The following is an 18,650-nucleotide window of genomic DNA, read 5'->3' as shown; positions in this document are numbered from 1 at the left end:
CATTTTTGTGAAGCTAATGGCGGTACGATGTAAATTGGCCAGCAACTTGTGGCGATTCGCCCATCACGGGGTATCCCATCCTCACCACAAGTTGTTAGCCGATTTCCACATTAGTAACGGCGTGCGTCATTCACACGCTGTTAATTTTCAGCAAATTCCAGCCCAAGGTGTCAGTTTCATATCCTGGAAAGAATGAACAGGTGATTGTGTAGTGTATTTGATTTTCAATGGCTGTGCATGGAGTAGTAGCACATGTTCAAAATTCCTCACATGATGAATTCCTGATCTCAACTGGCATAAGGAAGCGATATAAGAACAAAATTCGAGGGACAGTGACCCCTTTGAGTACCTTATACCAGACAGTGAAAGAACAGTACTACCAGATGGTCAGGAGCAAGTTTCCTGCCTGTCCTCATGGCTCAAGATGATGCGTTGCGTGAAGAGACTAACAGAAAGGATGGGTAATATGCAACCGACACAAATTAAAAAAAAAATCATATTATAACTTGCATTTTAACTGAATTGCATTAATATGAATTTCTTATTCTGTCACAATGTAGTGAGAATGTTGATGAAAGAGGGAACTTAGGAACATATGGTTTCTGAAACAAAAACAGTGATGCAGAGAGGCTATGTGGGGGTCGAAGCAATGTGGAGTGTTCCATCTGTACATTTGAAAATTAATATGAAATTCTTTCGCTGACAATTTAACATGAAACACAAATCATGTGGATTTTAATGTAGAATTAACCTTATCTGTCTCAGCACACAAGTCAGCAGTCTACCGAGAAAATCACAGGTTCATGCAATAGGAAAAACAGAATTGTTCTAACAATACAGACACTCTCGTCTGATGTTCAATGTGTTTACTTCCATTAATGGATTTATTTTATTACCAGCGCCCCCCACTCCTTGCTATATTAATACTCAGAATTTCCAATGACAGCAAACACATTAATGGTGCTTGCATTTGGAATGCAATCAAAGGATTCATTGCTCCATGACAGCTTCAATCAATAAAGCAGCGGATACAAGAAAAGCAGCTTGAAGAAGGTACATTTATGCTTATAATTTTGAAACTGCCTGTGCCATGCACATAAACATATTGATTGAGTTTTCAAAAAGAGTATTAGAATAAAATCAGAATGTAAAAACAGTAAAAGTCATTGAATGCATCTCAGTGGTATGCAAGTGTGAGAATGTGTGTGACATCAATCATTTTCATCCAACAGAAATTAAACCAAGCCTTTTACTGAAGTAAAACACACATGTTCCATTCCTCAACTTTTCCTAGAATAGTTTCCATTCACAATATTTTCCACCGTGTACTCTTTCAGGTTTTAAAACGGTGTCTCGAGTAAACCAAGATTGGGCAGGTTGAAAAGAAGGGGAAGGGCATTAGGAATACAGCCCTTTGAACATGAAAGTAGGGATGCCAACATTATGGAATATTTCCAAGACATTGTTTGAGGATGCAAGTGCAACTCCCTTTGCCTGGAATGTAGTATTTTGCTGTGAACTTACTGCAATTGAGAAGATTCAGTCTCCCCTCCATTTTAGTACTAATAAAAAAATTACATTTGTTAGCAACTGCTTTTAGTGAATAATAATGCTGTGTTGTGTTCTGTCAGGCTTGGAAAGCTGTCAGTGTGCTCTGTACAGCAGTAGCTTCTTCCTGCACTGTTAAAAACAACTTGAATCATTTGATTTTTGGAAACCAAAACATTTTCTGGTATAAAAATAATTATAATGATTACATTCATAAGCCTGGCAAGGAAAAACTGGGGTCGATCCAGGTTTGTATAGTTTCAACTGGACAGTTAATGACAAAAAAGCTTTTATCTAGCCAACAGCGTATTGACAATGCCAGTGTTTTATTTTATGCATTTTCCTATTTTGGCCTTCAGTGCTAAAAACAATGTTATCTAGTTGCTCTTGCCAAGTTGTGAAGGAAGGCTGTTCAGAAGTTCTGCTGGCAGATGACCTCATGGGGCTTCAGGCATTCTTTGCATATCATCAGCTATCAACTGCACTGATGGGCAATGGTCAGATGCTGTGAAGCTTAAACCAAAGACTTGTCTTAATCCCTGTTCTGTGACATGATTAATGAGATGGAATTCCCATTCTGGGCTTCCTACCAATCAATAGGCAGATGGGCAGCGGTGGATGCAGACACTCAGAGCAACAAGACAGTAGGAGCTACTGAAGCCCTTGATAATTTCAGCTCAGGCAATTGGGTTAGAAAGAATTTTTTTGACATTTAATGAAAATTTGATTGCACCCTAGACTATTGTATAATTCTGATTGGCTGACAAGGTGCATCAGTACACATTACACACAACATTGACTTTGGTTCCATTCGTAGAGGCTCAATTCTATTAATTGTGACAGTTGAGTTCCTACACCTTTGTAGTTTTGTACACATTTTCTCTTTACTCCGGTTGATAGGAGGTACCATTCATTTCAATAATTTCCAGCAGAGGCTTTGTATATTAGTACTGAATCAAAATAATGCTTCCGAGTACTAACCCTGCACTGACAAACAAATGGATTTTTAATGTATACCCTTTTCTCTTCTGCAGTTCGAAATGGGATCAGTTGAGGGCAGTGACAGTGAAACATCACAATGACTATATCAATAAAACAAAAAAGAGCAACAAGAAATTTTAACTATTTGTAGTCATGTAATACAGGTACTACCTATCCCAAATATGAATTCAACATTAACCTGAAAAGATTTGATTGAATTTCATGCTGTGGATAAGGAAGGTAACAACTGAGATTTTACAGAGCTGCTCAGTGCATTCTTCTGCACCCATACTTAAAATGCAAACTAATTAAAAGGGAATGAAATGTCAAAATAATTCTGGCTAAGTACATTTATTTAAAAGAGGCTGTTAACATTATAATTTGAACTAATACAGCACACAATAAAATACTGATCAAACATTAACTGTTATAAACTAGAATCCTTCAAAAGGAAGGCAACTCGGTTTAATTAAAAAAAATTATTTTATCTTTAAACAGGCAGGTGCCACCCACAATTCAAAATTATGAAGTGTTTTGATCGGGTAAATAAGGAAAAAAATATTTCCACTGGTCACTGAGTCGGTAACCAGAGGCATAAATTTAAGATCATAATTAAAAGAACAAAGGGAAAGGTTGAGAGAATTTTTTTAATGCAGAAAGTAGTGAAGCCATGAAATGCCCTACGAGAAACAATGGTGGTTACAGAATCCATAAAACTTTTAAAAGGGAAGTGGATAAATATCTATAAAGAAAACTTTTAAAGGATATGGGAACCAGCAGGGGAATGGGACAAAATGCATAGTTCTTTTAGAGAGCCAACACAAGCACAATGGGCTGAATGGCCTCTCTCTGTGTTGTAACATTCTATGATTTCACTATTTATGTTCTTTAAGGCCAGGGACAATGGGATTAATTCAGTCCTTGAATTTTGTTTGGCTACGGAGAATGACTGAGATCCTTCTCAAGTTACTATCCTGTAGTAATAACCTGTTTAACGGCTCATCAATACAAATCAATAAAACAAAATTCAATGTCAGGACTCAGTTTAAATGTATGAACCACAAAAACATTAAATACCCACAATATGAAAACCTGTGCCTAACTTTATATTACCGTTTATACTTAAATTTAAAACAGAAATACCAATATTTTATCAAAGTACAGTAGCTGGAAACACCAAGAATATTTAAAACATTAAATACAAACTGCTAGATCTGCTCTATTTATACAGCAAGGTTTTCCTCTGCTCTTCCAATGGTTAATAGCAGGGGTAGTTGCATCTTTTAAGGGAAAATTGGTTAAATATTTGAAGCAAAGGAGGATGCAGTGCTATAGGGAAGAGCGAAGCAGTGGGGCTACATTTGGATTGCTCCAGCAAAAAGCCGGCACAAACATGATGGGCTGAATGGCCTTCCTCTATGCTGTAAACCTCTATTGGTCACCTTTTCCCTCACAAACACGCCAATACAATGCTGGATTCCAAGTACAGAACAGCCATCCAGTGCTGCCAGGAAAAGTAGAACGCTGTTAAGTGTTTAAAGAGCCAAAGCAGTTTTGGCAATTAATGGAGGCAAGATGGATACCATGGCCCGTTACAGAATAAAGCTCCTTCTCTGCCTCCACACTCTACCTTTGTGCTGTTATACTGTAGCTACCAATCTAAGGTTGGTACCACTATATCCATTTGCAAATGGCAGTACATTATCCATTATGCTGCTGCTCACCCACCTGAAGCTGCACAGGCCAGAAGGGGCCAGCGCATGGAAGCCCGTCGGTGCAGGAGATACCCCCCAAACAGGGTCTACAGACACAGGGTCAGCTACCTCAACATGTTTGAGCAGCAGTGCCAAAGGCGGCTCTGACTTTCGTGAGAGGTATTGGGTGACATCTGTCTGTTTCTGGAGATAGTGCTACTCCTGCACACTTACACATGTATAGAGCTCTGTTCTTGGAAGTTAAATTTTAAATGTAATGAGAACACATGCGGGAACACCTTTGTTGAAATAAGTCTATACGTAAAATAAGTAACAACTGAATATCTGTGAAAGGAGGGCCAAGGGAGCCCTCAGCACTTTATATCCAGTTTAACACCACACTGGAGTGTCTATGAGAGTTCCGCTAAGGAGACAGCCCAGAACCCAACTTCACAACTAGAATTATACTACAATTTTTCTGCCATTTCAAGGCTTTGCCACAACACTAAATCTGTGGTATAAACACGCTCTTAGGATTTCCTGATTTATACTCACACAGATTTTTTGTGAACTTCTGCAAATATAGGAAAATATACCTAGTGTCAAAGCAGTTCTATGCTGTGGTCCCTTAAAGCCAGGTCCCAGAGGTGAAAGGACATTGTACTAATCCATCAGGTCATCCAGTCCCCTTAAGCTAAACAAGTCTCAGTTTTAAAGTCTGTATTAACCATTTAATTTGTACTTGAACTAGGTTGGATTCAGCTTGATCAAGCGACAGTGTTGATCACTTCAACATTAGGGACTCTCTTGAAGACAACATAAGGGTTGAACAAGAGCCTCGTAAGATGATCATTCTGTCCTGTCCATGGTCAAAATAGTGATTACCACAAAACTCATTAGCAGTAGGAGTCTGAAGGGATTTTTATATTAATAGATAGTGCACTGTAGTTGGCAGGCAGACAGTACTCTGCATAGCTGTTTCAATTTTTGGCTTGCATCTTTCATTCATTACAGGTGGCATGATTCATATGCCCAGTGATGACATGCAAACAGTTCTCCATTCTGGCTGGATCCATTCTTGGTTTGGAATTTTGTAGTACATTCAGGTGATTAGTTAAATAACTTGAATCACATATCTCTTTGTTGTAACTGATGCAGTAAAATTATTCTTGCACCCAAATAAGTAAATTGGGACACCTAAATATTGACATTTGCCGCATGATACAATCAATATTAAATCATCTTCACTGCAACCTTTTGACAGAGCCCTCTATAATTTCATTGGCTATTCTGTAACAGGTTCCCACAGGCAACATTTGCAAAATTTGTGATTTATTCTATTCCCAGGATGGGTTTTCACAATACAGTATCATAATCTGAGGTGTTAGTTCAATGTGACCAACTTTACCAGTGGTAAATTCTGTATATACATTCAAAGAATTGGCCATGTTCATGAGGCAACATTTGTCATCGTTAATAACAAATTGGCCAGACTCTGCGATCTGGCTTTCCCCCCTTTTCACTTCATGTTACAGACTTCCTTTGCTTAACTTTTGCTATTGGTTTTTCACCAATGATTGATTTAATATCAGGTTCTGCATTGGAACTACCTAGATTTAACCAGATCTGCTTCACTTTTGCACGATGTATTACAAGATTCAACAGTTGCTGCTTTCCATTTGCTCCCACAGTGGGCACTGGATGACGTATATCTCAGATAATGTCTCCTGTTCACTGTCGTGCATATAATCCATCTGCTGATTTGGGAAATTCAATGACTCACCATCGGCTAATTGCTCCTTGGCACTAACTGGTTGTTCTTTTTAGTACGATGTAGTGGGTGCTTAAAGAACTCAGACTGCGTGTGTAATTTGATTATTTACTCTGTGACTGCATGAAGTTCACAGATGTCTCAGATGATTCTCTCAGTTTGTTGCTGTGAATGTCTGGAGTTCAGATACGTCACAGATAGGTCAGATGTTTTTCTCAAATTCTGCTGTTGCAGTTCAGTCTGTTGCTGCAGTCATTATCCAAACTGTTCCATATCTTCCACTGGAACTGCTACTGTAATTGTTCATTACCATACAACTGCTGTGCAGTCTAACGTGGCAAGTCAAACTATGGTTCTATCTCCTGCAAGATATTAGTTGCCCTAATGATTCCTGACCTCTGTGCCTATAGTTACATCTTAGTACTACCCTCAACATCTTCCAAGCCTTTGGCAGTGTCTGTCACAATGTATTTCTAAACGAGTTATCAAATGTATTCTCACCAAAGCTAATTTCATAGATTTCTAGATTCCTTTCAAATCATTTTATCTGTCATTTCAGGCATTCCCAAGGTCCTGTCCTCTCTCCCACTCTGCTCCTTCTCTATATCAATAGCCTCCTCCCATTCTTTACCCACCCTTATCCATTAAAAAAAAATGATACCATCAATTAGTCAACTTCCTTCAGAAATCATGCTTTCAGTACACAGTACGCATTACTATACCATGATCTTCTCCCTGCCCTGCAACAGGGTAATGAAAATTTTAGTGCAATACATCAGAGACAGTTTCATCATGCCTTTTGCAAGTCCAACCAAGTGAACATCTCTTACTTTTGGTGACTCCCTCCTTAGTTTTTATTTTCCATCTATTGACATTCCTGGTTTTGCTATACTTTGACCTCACACTGAACTCTTACGTCCCTTCATTGCCAGAGCTGTCTCCAAGAAGGTTGGTTTCCTCTTCTGTACTGAACACTTCTTTTTCTCTTTAACAACTCTCAATTTTCTCCATCCAAGACACAAATACTATTCACATATCTGGGGACATACTTCTGACATACCTTTCCCACTCCCAAATGAGAATAGAAGAAAAAGCTTGTCATCTGATCCCTCTTACCTGCAGTCTGCAACCCCTTTCCTGCCATCTCAAACTCACTTGTATTTCTCGATGTTTTGATATTACTTTGGTCAATGCTCTGCTGACCCTTTCACTCTTGTTCCTCCAAAGCTGCAGATTTGCCAACTTGCATTTTTCCTTCACCATGCATCATAATTTTCTTGAAATAAAGATTTACTGCATTCTTCTCTTCTATAATTTTGCTATGGTGGTGTCCTACGTTACATTTAATTTTCTTCATTTAAAAAAACCCGGAGGAGAACCTTGCATTGGCAACAGCTATCTCCTTACTGTTAGATCCGTGTATCTTAATGTTGTGTCCTTCAATAATCAGACAAAAGACAGCAGGGAACGATTCAACAGGTATTTACTGAATGAGGGTTACTCTAGAACTAACTATACAGATCACTACTCAGGGTTTATATACAGGTGTGGTCACTGCCGGTACTACAGTATACAGGAGCTTAAAAAGTAGTTCTCCCCATAAAGGTACATACATTACAATTCCTCCCCTTTTAGATTAACAGTACCATAACACTCATTTAACAATTAAATATCAAACTAATTACAATTAACACTTTTAACATGCAACATTAGCTGAAAATAGTCTATTTATAAATTCAGTCTTTGGGGAGGCTTCCTGATCCTTTCTGGATAGCGCCTTTCCCGAGTGTCTTGCTCTTGGTGCGGAGGCGATTCTGGCCCCCTGTCGTCGGTTGGTTCATCAGCTTCTGATGCTACTGTTTCTGGGGTAGATGCTACCTGTACGTCGGGTTCATCACCAGGTACGTATGGGTGAGGCATGGGGTTGACTTGTTCCTGTGACTCTAGGATCTGGTCAGCATGGCGTCTCACGATGCTCTCCCCAACGTCCACTGTGTACATTAGTGGGCCCTGCCGTGTGCATATTTGGCTGGCTGCCATTTTTCTGTTCGGTAGTCGCGGGCCAAGAGTGGTTGCCCTACATTGAAGCTCCTTGTTGGCTTCTCATGGATGTGCTGGAATTGCTTACTCTCAACATCTCTTTGTACGTTTGGTCTGAGCAAATCCAGGCGAGATCTTAACCTTCGGTTAAAGAACATCATGGCTGGGGCCTGGTTGGTGACTGCATGTGTCGCATTCCGGTAGGCGAACAGGAAATTGTCCACCTTGTGCTGCAGCGGAATGTTGTCATTGTACATAGCCTTTATTGCCTTCTTAAAGGTTTGTACAAACCTCTCAGCCAATCCATTTGTGGCTGGATGATACGGGGTGGATGTGTAATGCCTTACCCCATTCCTTTTCATAAATCTTCGAAACTCTTTGGACACAAACTGTGGTCCGTTATCAGAGCAAATCTGCTCTGGCAAGCCGTTCCTGGCAAAAATGGTCCGTAGGACTGCAATAGTTTTCTCCGTGGTGGTGGAGGACATTTTGATCACCTCAGGCCATTTCGAGTGCGCATCCACGGCTATTAAAAACATTGAGTCCATGAATGGACCAGCAAAATCAATATGCACCCGTTGCCATGGAGATGAGGGCCACTCCCATGGGTGTAGAGGGGCATGTGGTGGTGCATTTTGGACCTTCTGGCATCCTGAGCAGCTCTTTGTCAGGTCCTCGATTAGCTGATCGATCCCCGGCCACCACACATAAGCCCTAGCAAGGCTTTTCATTTTCACCCCTCCCAGATGACCTTCGTGAAGCTCATTGAGCACTCTCTCCCTTAACTTGGGTGGAATTACCACTCGGGATCCACACATCACTGTCCCCTGGCATACTGACAGCTGTTCTCTTCTGGATGAGAATGCTGGCAACAGTGAGTCGCCATGTGCTGGCCATCCCTTCACCGTCAAATCATATACCTGAGACAGTGTCGGGTCATTTCGGGTCTCCTTCTCTATACCAGCGTTAGTTACTGGCAAGCATTCAATTATAGTTGAATGAAATATTTCGACAGGGTCCACTGCTGGTGTTTCCTCCACAGTAGGCAGTGGCAGGCGTGATAGCCCATCAGCGTTTCCATGCTGTTTCGTGCCCTTATACTCGATTTCATATTGGTGCGCCCCTAGAAAAAGGGATCAGCTTTGTAGCCGTTACGCAGTCATCACCGGAACGCCCTTCTTTGGATTAAAGATGGAGACAAGTGGTTGGTGGTCAGTCAGCAAGGTGAACTTCTGCCCGTGCAGATAGTGATTGAACTTTTTCACTCCCCACACTAGGCTGAGGGCCTCCCTGTCAATCTGGGCGTAGTTACGCTCGGCTGAGGTTAGTGATCGTGACGCAAAGGCTATTGGCCTCTCTGAGCCGTCCGAGAATTTGTGCGACAGCACCGCTCCAATGCCGTAGGGTGACGCATCACATGCCAACCGAATTGGTAATGCCAGGTTGTAATGGGCCAATACCTCTTTCGATGTGATTAGTGTTTTGCTCTTCTGGAAAGCTCATCTACATTCGTCACTCCACTTCCATGGCACCCCAGTTTGCAGTAGGGTGTTCAGTAGGTGTAGTATTGTAGACAAATTTGGCAAGAACTTATGGTAGTAGTTTACCAGCCCGAGGAACGACCTCAGTTGTGACACATTTTCCGGTGCTGGAGCCTTGACTACTGCCTCAATCTTCTCTGGGGACTTATGTAACCCCTCTATCGATAACGTTGCCACAATACGAGATCTGTTTTCTAAAAAACTTGCATTTGGGGCGGTTAGCTCGGAGCCCATATTCCTGCAATCTAGTGAGCACCTGCTCCAGGTTGGCAAGGTGATCACTGTCATTTTCGCCCGTGACCAGGATGTCGTCCAAATAACACTGGGTCCCTGGGATCCCTTGCAGGACTTGTTCCATTGCCCTCTGCCAAATAGCCGGAGCTGATGCTACCCCGAATACCAGCCGGTTGTATTGGTAGAGACCTTTATGGGTGTTGATTGTGAGGTATTTTTTTGATGCTTCTTCTACATCCATTTGCAGATACGCCTGGGCCAGATCAATCTTCGTGAAGCGTTTCCCTCCAGATAGCGAGGCGAAAATATCTTCAATCCGCGGAAGTGGATATTGTACGGTGTGAAGGACCGGGTTCACTGTTACCTTAAAGTCCCCACAGATGCGAACCTTCCTTGGTTCCCCAGGCGTGCTGCTCAACGACTTTTTCATCACAGGGACGATGGGTGTAGCCCACTCGCTCCAGTCTACCTTGGACAGTACACCTGAACGTTCCAGATTCTCTAGTTCTGCTTCGACGGCTGGGCGGATCGCATAAGGTACCGGTCTGGCCTTAAAAAAATTTGGGCTTGCGTTTTCTTCAATTTTAATCATCGCTGTCATGCCTTTTAGTGTTCCGAGTCCTTGCTGGAACACTTCTTTCGCGTCAGTTAGGATCTTTGACAGTCGCCCAGGTGTGACGTCGTCATCCTTTTTGTCAGCCACAGTCAGTGCTTGTATGGAATGCCAATCTAGCTGTATCTTCCGGATCCATTCACGTCCTAGTAGTGGTGGTCCTCCATCTGGCAATACATATAGGTCCATTTTTGGTGTTTCCTTGCCGTTATATATAACGTTCACCCTTATTTTTTCTTTGGGGTAGACTTTTTGCCCCGTGTACGTCTTCAAGACAATCTTTGTATCTCTCAAGGGTATATGTGAGAATAGCTGCTTGTAGTCCCTTCGGTTTATGACTGTTAGGGCTGATCCTGTGTCCAATTCCATTTTCACTTGGACTCCTGTTATCTTGAGCGTGACCCAGATAGTTTGGTGATCCTCCGTTTTGATCACATTATGTAGTTTCAGACAACCCAGCTCCTTGCTTCCGGAGTCTGTATCACTCTTCTGTTCGTCTGAACTACTCTCCGTCACCTTATGTACCTTCTTGTACTTCTCCTGTGGAGATTTCTTGCTGCTGGTTTTCTTTCCCGACCTGCAGACTCTTGCTGTGTCCTACTTTTCCACACTGTCTGCACACTTTGTCCTTGAACCAGCAATCATTATGGTCGTGTGTTGTTCTGCCGCAGCGATAGCACTTCACTGTTCCGTATGACATTTCATTTGTGCCATATTCTTGCGGTCTCCGTTGTATCTCTGCAGCGCCCCATGCTGCTGCTTCGTGTGATACTGCAATGGTGAAAGCCTTGTCCAGCGTAAGATCCTTTTCTGATAGAAGCCGTTTCTGGGTTCCTGGGTTCCTTCACTTTGAAGCCCACACACAAACTTGTCCCTTAAAGTATCTGCTCGTCCCGTTCCAAACTGGCAGTGTTTCGATAGCTTGCGCAGTTCCGTTAAATACTCAGCATTACTTTCATCTTTATGCTGGTTCCTTTTGTGAAACTTAAATCTTTCTGCTATCAGCAGCAGTGTGGGGTTTAAGTGGTCCTGTAGGATTGACACTATGTTTTCAAAATCCTTTTCTACTGGCTTCTCTGGGGTTACTAGGTTTTGTAGTAAGCCATACGTTTTTGCACCCATTGAATTCAACAATACCAGCGCTTTCTTGTCATCTGGCACTTCATTCGCCTTGCAGTATACTTCAATGCGTTCGACATATGTCGTCCAATCTTCGACTTCATTGTCGAACGCTGTGACACTGCCACTCTTTGGCATTTTTGGGTGTGGTTAGACTGGTTTAAAATGGCGTCTCCCGCGCTTTCCTTTCTTCCCCGCTGCGGCTTAAAATGGCGTCTCCCGCGCTGCTGCTAACGCCGCTCTCTGCGGTCCTCGTGGCAATGGCAGCGCCTCGCGTTTTCCTGCGCGCCTCTCTCCCCCGTTGACGCTGCTCGGCCCTTGAACACCGGCTGCGCTCTGCTCTCTCTCGCCTCTCTCTCCCGTTGACGCCGCTCGGTCCTGAACACCGGCTGCGCCCTGTGCGCTCTGCCCTCTCTCTCTCCCCCGTCGACGCTGCTCGGCCTTTTTCTGTGCCGCTCGGTCGGGCTCTAGCCCGTCGCTGTCCGGGAAGGGTCTGCGCAGTACCTGTTGCCAGCCCGTTTCGCTGGACCACCGTGACTGGAAAGCCAAGCCTGGCTCTCGACAGCCTCCCCTGCGATGCTCAAATCTCCGCTGGATGACTGGGCGGTTGCCCGTGGTCGACGCCCGTGCTTCTGGACTCGACCTTCTTCCACTGTTCTCCAGGAGCGAATCCCTGGGACGTGATGCAGAGTTGCAGGTAGGTGCCAATCTGCTCGTCGCCAATGTTAGATCCGTGTATCTTAATGTTGTGTCCTTCAATAATCAGACAAAAGACTGCAGGGAACGATTCAACAGGTGTTTACTGAATGAGGGTTACTCTAGAACTAACTGTACAGATCACTACTCAGGGTTTATATACAGGTGTGGTCACTGCCGGTACTACAGTATACAGGAGCTGTAAAAAGTAGTTCTCCCCTTAAAGGTACATACATTACACTTACTAAGTCAGCATTTTCCTAAGCTTCAAGTAACCTAAATCTTACAGCTTTTAGATAAAACCAGTCTTACTAATAAGATGTCCTTTAGTCTCATCATCACAACTTTAATGCCAATTTAATTCCATCACTCCATCAACTGTATGTTTTCCCATCTTTTTTATTGAACAAGTGAGGAGGCACAATGATGCTATGTTCCATCAATGCTACCAAACAGAATGTGCGCTGCCTGGATAATGAGCAAAACCGAATAGGTGCAGCAAATCTATTCCATCCTTACAACTGAAGCTAACCTAATTTACAGTTCTTGAGAAAAAGTGATCAAATGCAGGCAAAAGAACCTAAGGAGGTCATTGCAACCAGTGTTCAGTCAGTTACAATATGCATAGTTTACAATTTCTGTGAGGCATTGTACTGTCACATTTTATTATGTTTGAATTGGTGCTATTGGCTTTCTGTGGAAATATATTTGTGCACATTAAATTCTGTTTGTGAGGAATACAGAGATACTAAAATAAAAAAACTTCAACAAAATCTTCAAAAATAAAGGTTTGGCTGTAAGGAAATTACATTAGAAAGTGTGCTGTAGCCAGCTGAAAGTGTATTATAACTCTGTGATAAAACTCCTGATGACCTACAATATAGGATAGGTATAATGGCCTGCAGTGTAGGACAGGTACAAGGTGGTGTTTTTGTTCCCCCTCCTCTCACAATATGACACACAAATTATTTAAAATAAGTCACTTTAGATTCAATTGAACTATTTAATTTTAGAATTTTAAGTAATTAAATAAATCCAATTTCTGCATCCATTCACAAATAAATGACTAAAGAGTTAAAATGTGCCAATTAACTATTGACACTAATACTGCAAATGATTAGTCTATTTCAATAATTTTAAGAGCAGATATTAAAAAATAAAATGTTCTACTTTGGCTGCTTACAGAACCTTACATTGTGTTAATGCATATCCAGCAACCCGATCTATAAGAATATAAAGAATAATTTAGTTCGTATGTATTTACCAAAAGGTTAAAGCTGTGTAATGTTTTGGTTAAATTCAGCATTATCTGAATACTATTACCTACCTATGTGTTATTTTATAGTCTTAGTAACAATTATCACTGTATTCAAACATATAAGCAAAGGGGTAAAAATGTTTTACCTACCTGCAGTATGGATTTCTTCGAGATGCATACCTTAAAGTCAGAAAACGATAGTAGAAAAAGGGGAGGAATAAGTGAGCCCGGCCACTGTGAAACAAACACATACATCTGGTTCACAACTTAATAACTTTGAACATAAAAATTAAGATCAAAGTTATACATCAAAGACATTCAGCTGTTATCAGAATCCTAAACAAAGTACTGACAGAAAGACTGAAGTAATCAAGCACTAACAGATAGAGAACATTTACTTGTCTCTATTTCCTGCACATATATAAAACAAATAGCTAAAAAAAAATCATATTCAAGATATTACTAATTCCCCTAACCTACACAGCTATTCAATCAAAAATGGTATAATCCAATTCTTACCTGGGTGAACCAGCTGATAATATAATTATCAAGGTCCTTCCTTGTGGTTACAAATTGTGTGTCTCCTGTATATACCTTCTATAAATAATCTTACTTCTATGGGAGTTGACTCACATTGCTCTATATCTATTTGTACGATAGCATGTAACAATTGTACTCCCTTGTGACCTATTCTGGATATTCGTGTCTTTTGAACATGTATTTCTTCAATTTCTTTGTGCAAACACTTAGTGAGGAGAGGCTTGATATGAATCCTTAAGCTGCTTTATTTCCCAGCAAAAGAATATACACAGCAACAGGTATAATTATAATCATTTAGTGAATTAATGCAACTGATCTTTATGTAATAATACAAAATATGAACACGTCACGCTGTACACAAGATGCCTTCTAACTATCTTCTATCATTTCTAACCTCTTTGCCTGAATGAAGGTCTTCACAGCTTTCCCTTTTACAAAATCCAAGTGCCCTTTCAGCCATCCTATTTCAAAAGCCGGCCTTCCAGTGCATAAAGCCTCTTTTTATTTTATTACCCTCTTCACAGACTGACAGCGAGATTTAAAAGGGCTTTCCAACACAATGGGTGTGAGGGTTTTTTTCAATTACCCAGACAAACCAACAAATTATTTATTGTTGAGTATCTGGTGAAAGCAACTTCGATTTAGTACATAAGCCAACTTCTGTCTCGGTGCCTTTTTTAAACTTGTGGGCGGGACCAGTGATGCTGAACCAAGAGAATATCTAGGGCCGACCCAAAATTTAAACAGGCTTGTTTGGTATTAGTTCCAAAATTTAATGACCTAAAAGCTTGATAATGTTCCTATGATCTAGCTTTGTAAATCTACAAAAGAAAATACATGTAAGAAACTATGCTAGGCTTCAATTTTCATAGAATATAGGCTTTTCCCTAAACATAAAAATCATACATCATAAAAATCTTCATAAAAGTTGAGAACCAATTACCAAAGCTTGCTAATTTAGACACACATACAGTGGGCACATTTCTTTTGTGCACTATAAATATTAGAATTGTTAACCCTAACGAACAGGATTATGATTTTATTATGCAGAGGAAATTTCCCCCATTAAGTTGATTCATAGAGGTTTCTCTAATACATCAAAAACATCCAGGGCAATGTTTAACTTGGGCACAGGCAGTAAGTTGGTGGTTGTGGGTCGGCTGTTCCGTTATATGCCCCACCTGATTTTTTTCTAAAAACCCCCATCCATTTTCTGCGTAAAAAAACTAGCAGAATATATTATTTTAAAGCGGAAAGCATGTTACATATGCTAATAATACACAAGGTGTATATGCAAATTAGGTTGATTATACAATTAATTTTCCTCTTCCAACTAAAATATTGTGAATTCCTGTAGGCAAAGTACATGCTATGTTTACCGTGACAAGTGCTTTCAAACTAACCATACAATTCCATGATAACAGATAGATGTATGGATACACTGATGAGTTCAACAATGTTAGTTCTCAAAAAAAGGGGAAAATTTCAATTTTTTTTCCTTAGACATGTTCATGCTCATCAAGGTGAGGAATGTTAGCTCTGAGGAATGGAACTCTTCACATTTCTGGCACTCAATGTGAGCATCAAGCACTCCCAGCCAGATGCAGGGAAAAGCTCCCTCTCTTCTGCCCCAGCAACACGCCTCAATACCAAACTCAGAAGAGCAATCCGTAGTGCATTCATGCAGTATTTCTGCCACTTCCCACATCAGCAGTGCTGTGGCCTCTCTCTGTGAGATTGCTAATTCGTGCTGAATTAGGGACAGTTGTGCGCTGTGGAGCTACATTAAAACTGCCTAACCTTATTTCACATAGGATCTTTACAGCCGACAGACAGACGGAACTTTTATCCCATCAGTCTTGGCTGGATCTGAACCCATGCCCCTGAGGTGAAAGGCAATCAATGTCATTTAACAGAAGTGGCAAAAAAAAAAACAATGGAGTTTTATATATATAATTTTGGTAACTTATTTAGTTTTTACACTACAAGATCACTCCAATAATAAAATAGAATCAGGAAACACCAGTATTGTAATATTTAAACAGTTTTTGATGTTTCTATTTTTTTACAAGCAAACAGACTGCACAGCCTCTAAATGATTTTAGATTGATTCCAGACTGATAAAAACATAGCTTTTGGCACTTACTTTCCTGCTGTGGTTTTAGAATCAAATTACTGTTATTAATATCTGTGAAACCTAGGGTGATTTCTAAATTTAAAGTATATACATAATCACTGTCTTAAATTTAAGAAAACAATTATGCAGGATATCATTTTTGTTAGCCATTATGACATCACCCTATATACGGTAAGAATATTTGAAATTTCTGCGATTGTCAGCTCACAACCCAATCAGACACAGATGCTAAAACAACCTCTGTTTCAGTAGTAAAACTATTCAAATAGCAGTAGTTTTATTAGTGTATCAATACTATACAACTAAAATGCCTCCAAAAATTAAAGTTAAAAATCTTGACTTTGCTCATCCTATTTTCCTATCACCCATCCTCTCCTCCCTTCATTCTCTACTAATTTTACTACCTTATCTTTTAATTTGATTTCTATCCAATGTAGCTTACTTTTAAGCTCAATACATATTTGACTTACCTTTTTCCCCTCTTCCTTCAAAGGTTCCATCATTCATTTTTGAGATGGGATCCATATTGGAAGAAGTGGTCTATGGTTGGCCCCAAAAACAATTTTTCACCTAATTAAGGCCCAGAATTTGAAGACTGACATGGCTATGCCTCAACCTTTGATGTTCTAGTGCAAAACTAATGCTGCTGCTGATGCTACAGATGAGATAATGCTACAAGTGACCTCATTTACAGAACTAATAGCCAATCAAATTCAGACAAAATAACTTGTACAGAGTGCAATGGGGGTTAAAATGTTTCACTAGCAAATTCTGCTCATGCATATTCTCTCTGATCAGCATTAAGTTGTGGTTATTGCTAATGTTTATTTTGTCTTGTAATTGGTTTCCCATTTTGCTACAATATTATTTAATTGCATTCACTAATTTCATGAAATGCCACATCATTGTGCAAGTTCCTACAAAAAACAACAATGGAAATTATATATAGATTAAGTCCTGGGTGCATTTTATGCTGGTGAAAGATTTAAATATTTTAACCAAAATTCATCAGCTTAACCAATACTTAGTAGAAAGATTAGTGGGTGCTTTGCACAGGAAGAAACAATTGCACAACATGCTGCGATTGCTAGCATGTCCACTTTTAGCTCAGCACACGATATACTTGTCTACCCTATGAGCTGAAAGAAGCATGAGCAACAACCATTTGTGGGGGCGGAGGGAACAAATATAAAATTGAAAGGTATACAAGATGAGATGAAACAAAAATCTTCAAATATGAATAGATATATATGTTCACTTACAGGGTTGAATGGCCTAGATCTTGTTTGCGCGGACACTGGGCCTTGGGCCTAAATTATATGAAACCGTCAAGCTGCTGACACCTGTTGGGCGTCTCCAGGCAGCTCGCTGGCAAAGTGCCTATGAACTTTGGGCCACTGCTTCGCCAACAAGAAGGTCTTTAATGGGGAAGGGGTTGCAATTGGGAGGGAGTCAATCAGGACATTGGGGGGGGGGTGGGGGATGAGCAGTGGCCAGTAGCATCTGGAGGCTTCAGTGCGGTTTGTGCTCCTCCTGGCTCCACATTCGGGTAAGTATTATTTTTACATACTTACCTTTTTGGTGGTGGCCCCTTTAAGGACCGCTGGTTAGGCGGCATGCACCGGCTACGTTCTGGACAACCCAATTTTGCACAGGGGGCCTCAAACAGGCATGACTCCCCTTATTTGCATATGTAAAGGGCCTGATGCCTGTTCCGGCGTGGGCCCTGGACACCTGGGCCTAGAAATTCAGTCGCGTTTGCGCCCACTTATGGGCTATAGAGTGGTTTGCGCCGGAAGTTTTTTCGCGCCCGAAATTCAGTTGGTCCGTAACATCGACGTTAGCCGGTAGCGCTGCACTGGCACCGATGACGTCATCGGTGTGCGCAGCGCCCCGGTTCCAATGTAATTCCGGTCCGACCGCCAAATTCAGTTGCGGCCGCCTCTCCCGTGGCGGCCGCAAACAGCGTTTGCAAAACGGTGCCTTGCAGCTCCGAGAGGTCGGCGCATAAAGGTGGAGGGGCGGCCGGCCGCTTTCCCGGCGGCCGCCTGGCCGCACCTCCCTCCCCGGACTCCTGCACCACCCCCCCGCGGCATTGGTGTGTCACTCCCGCGAGCCCGGCACTTCTCCGTGGTGCCGGGCTCATTTGCCGGGGGAATCCAGCGGCGATCTCATGGCTGCAGGCAGCTCCTCCTTAAGAGAAGGAGGAGGCCTGCAGTACCCCAGCCTGCCGCACCGCATCGGGTGCCGCAGCGGCAGCTGGACGCCTGAAACTGACATTCTTCGCCCCAAACGAGGCGGCCAAACCCTCCAATAGCGCCCGCCTCCGTGTTGGGGCGGCGCAACTGAATTTCAGGCGGGCGCTACGGGAATCCGGCCGAGCGCTAAATTTCGGGCGCTAAAGACCTGGCGGGGCTATACCTAATTTCTAGGCCCTAATTTTTCTCCTATACTAATATGGTGGGCGGCGCACTTCCA

The 18,650-nt window shown here is 41.7% G+C and overlaps 1 protein-coding gene across 3 annotated transcripts in view; it reads right to left on the bottom strand.

Moving 5' to 3' along the window:
- LOC147125018 (transmembrane protein 33-like) overlaps positions 1-18,650 on the bottom strand; it is a 189,118-nt gene that overhangs the window by 13,873 nt on the left and 156,595 nt on the right. For 2 of the 3 annotated variants that reach the window (XM_085996090.1, XM_085996087.1), the window contains exon 7: positions 13,646-13,729. The exons of the other annotated variant lie outside the window; for it this stretch is intronic. In XM_085996090.1, coding sequence (XP_085852216.1) covers positions 13,646-13,729 — 84 coding nt within the window. The remainder of the gene's footprint in view (positions 1-13,645; positions 13,730-18,650) is intronic. 3 annotated transcript variants of the gene reach the window in all.

This window comes from Somniosus microcephalus, chromosome 1 (assembly GCF_052327205.1).
Source record: "Somniosus microcephalus isolate GS21.2 chromosome 1, FLI_Smic_1.0, whole genome shotgun sequence".
NCBI lineage: Eukaryota > Metazoa > Chordata > Chondrichthyes > Squaliformes > Somniosidae > Somniosus > Somniosus microcephalus.
The sequence above is the reverse complement of the archived record's forward strand: the minus strand, read 5'-3'. Positions and strand labels throughout refer to the sequence as shown.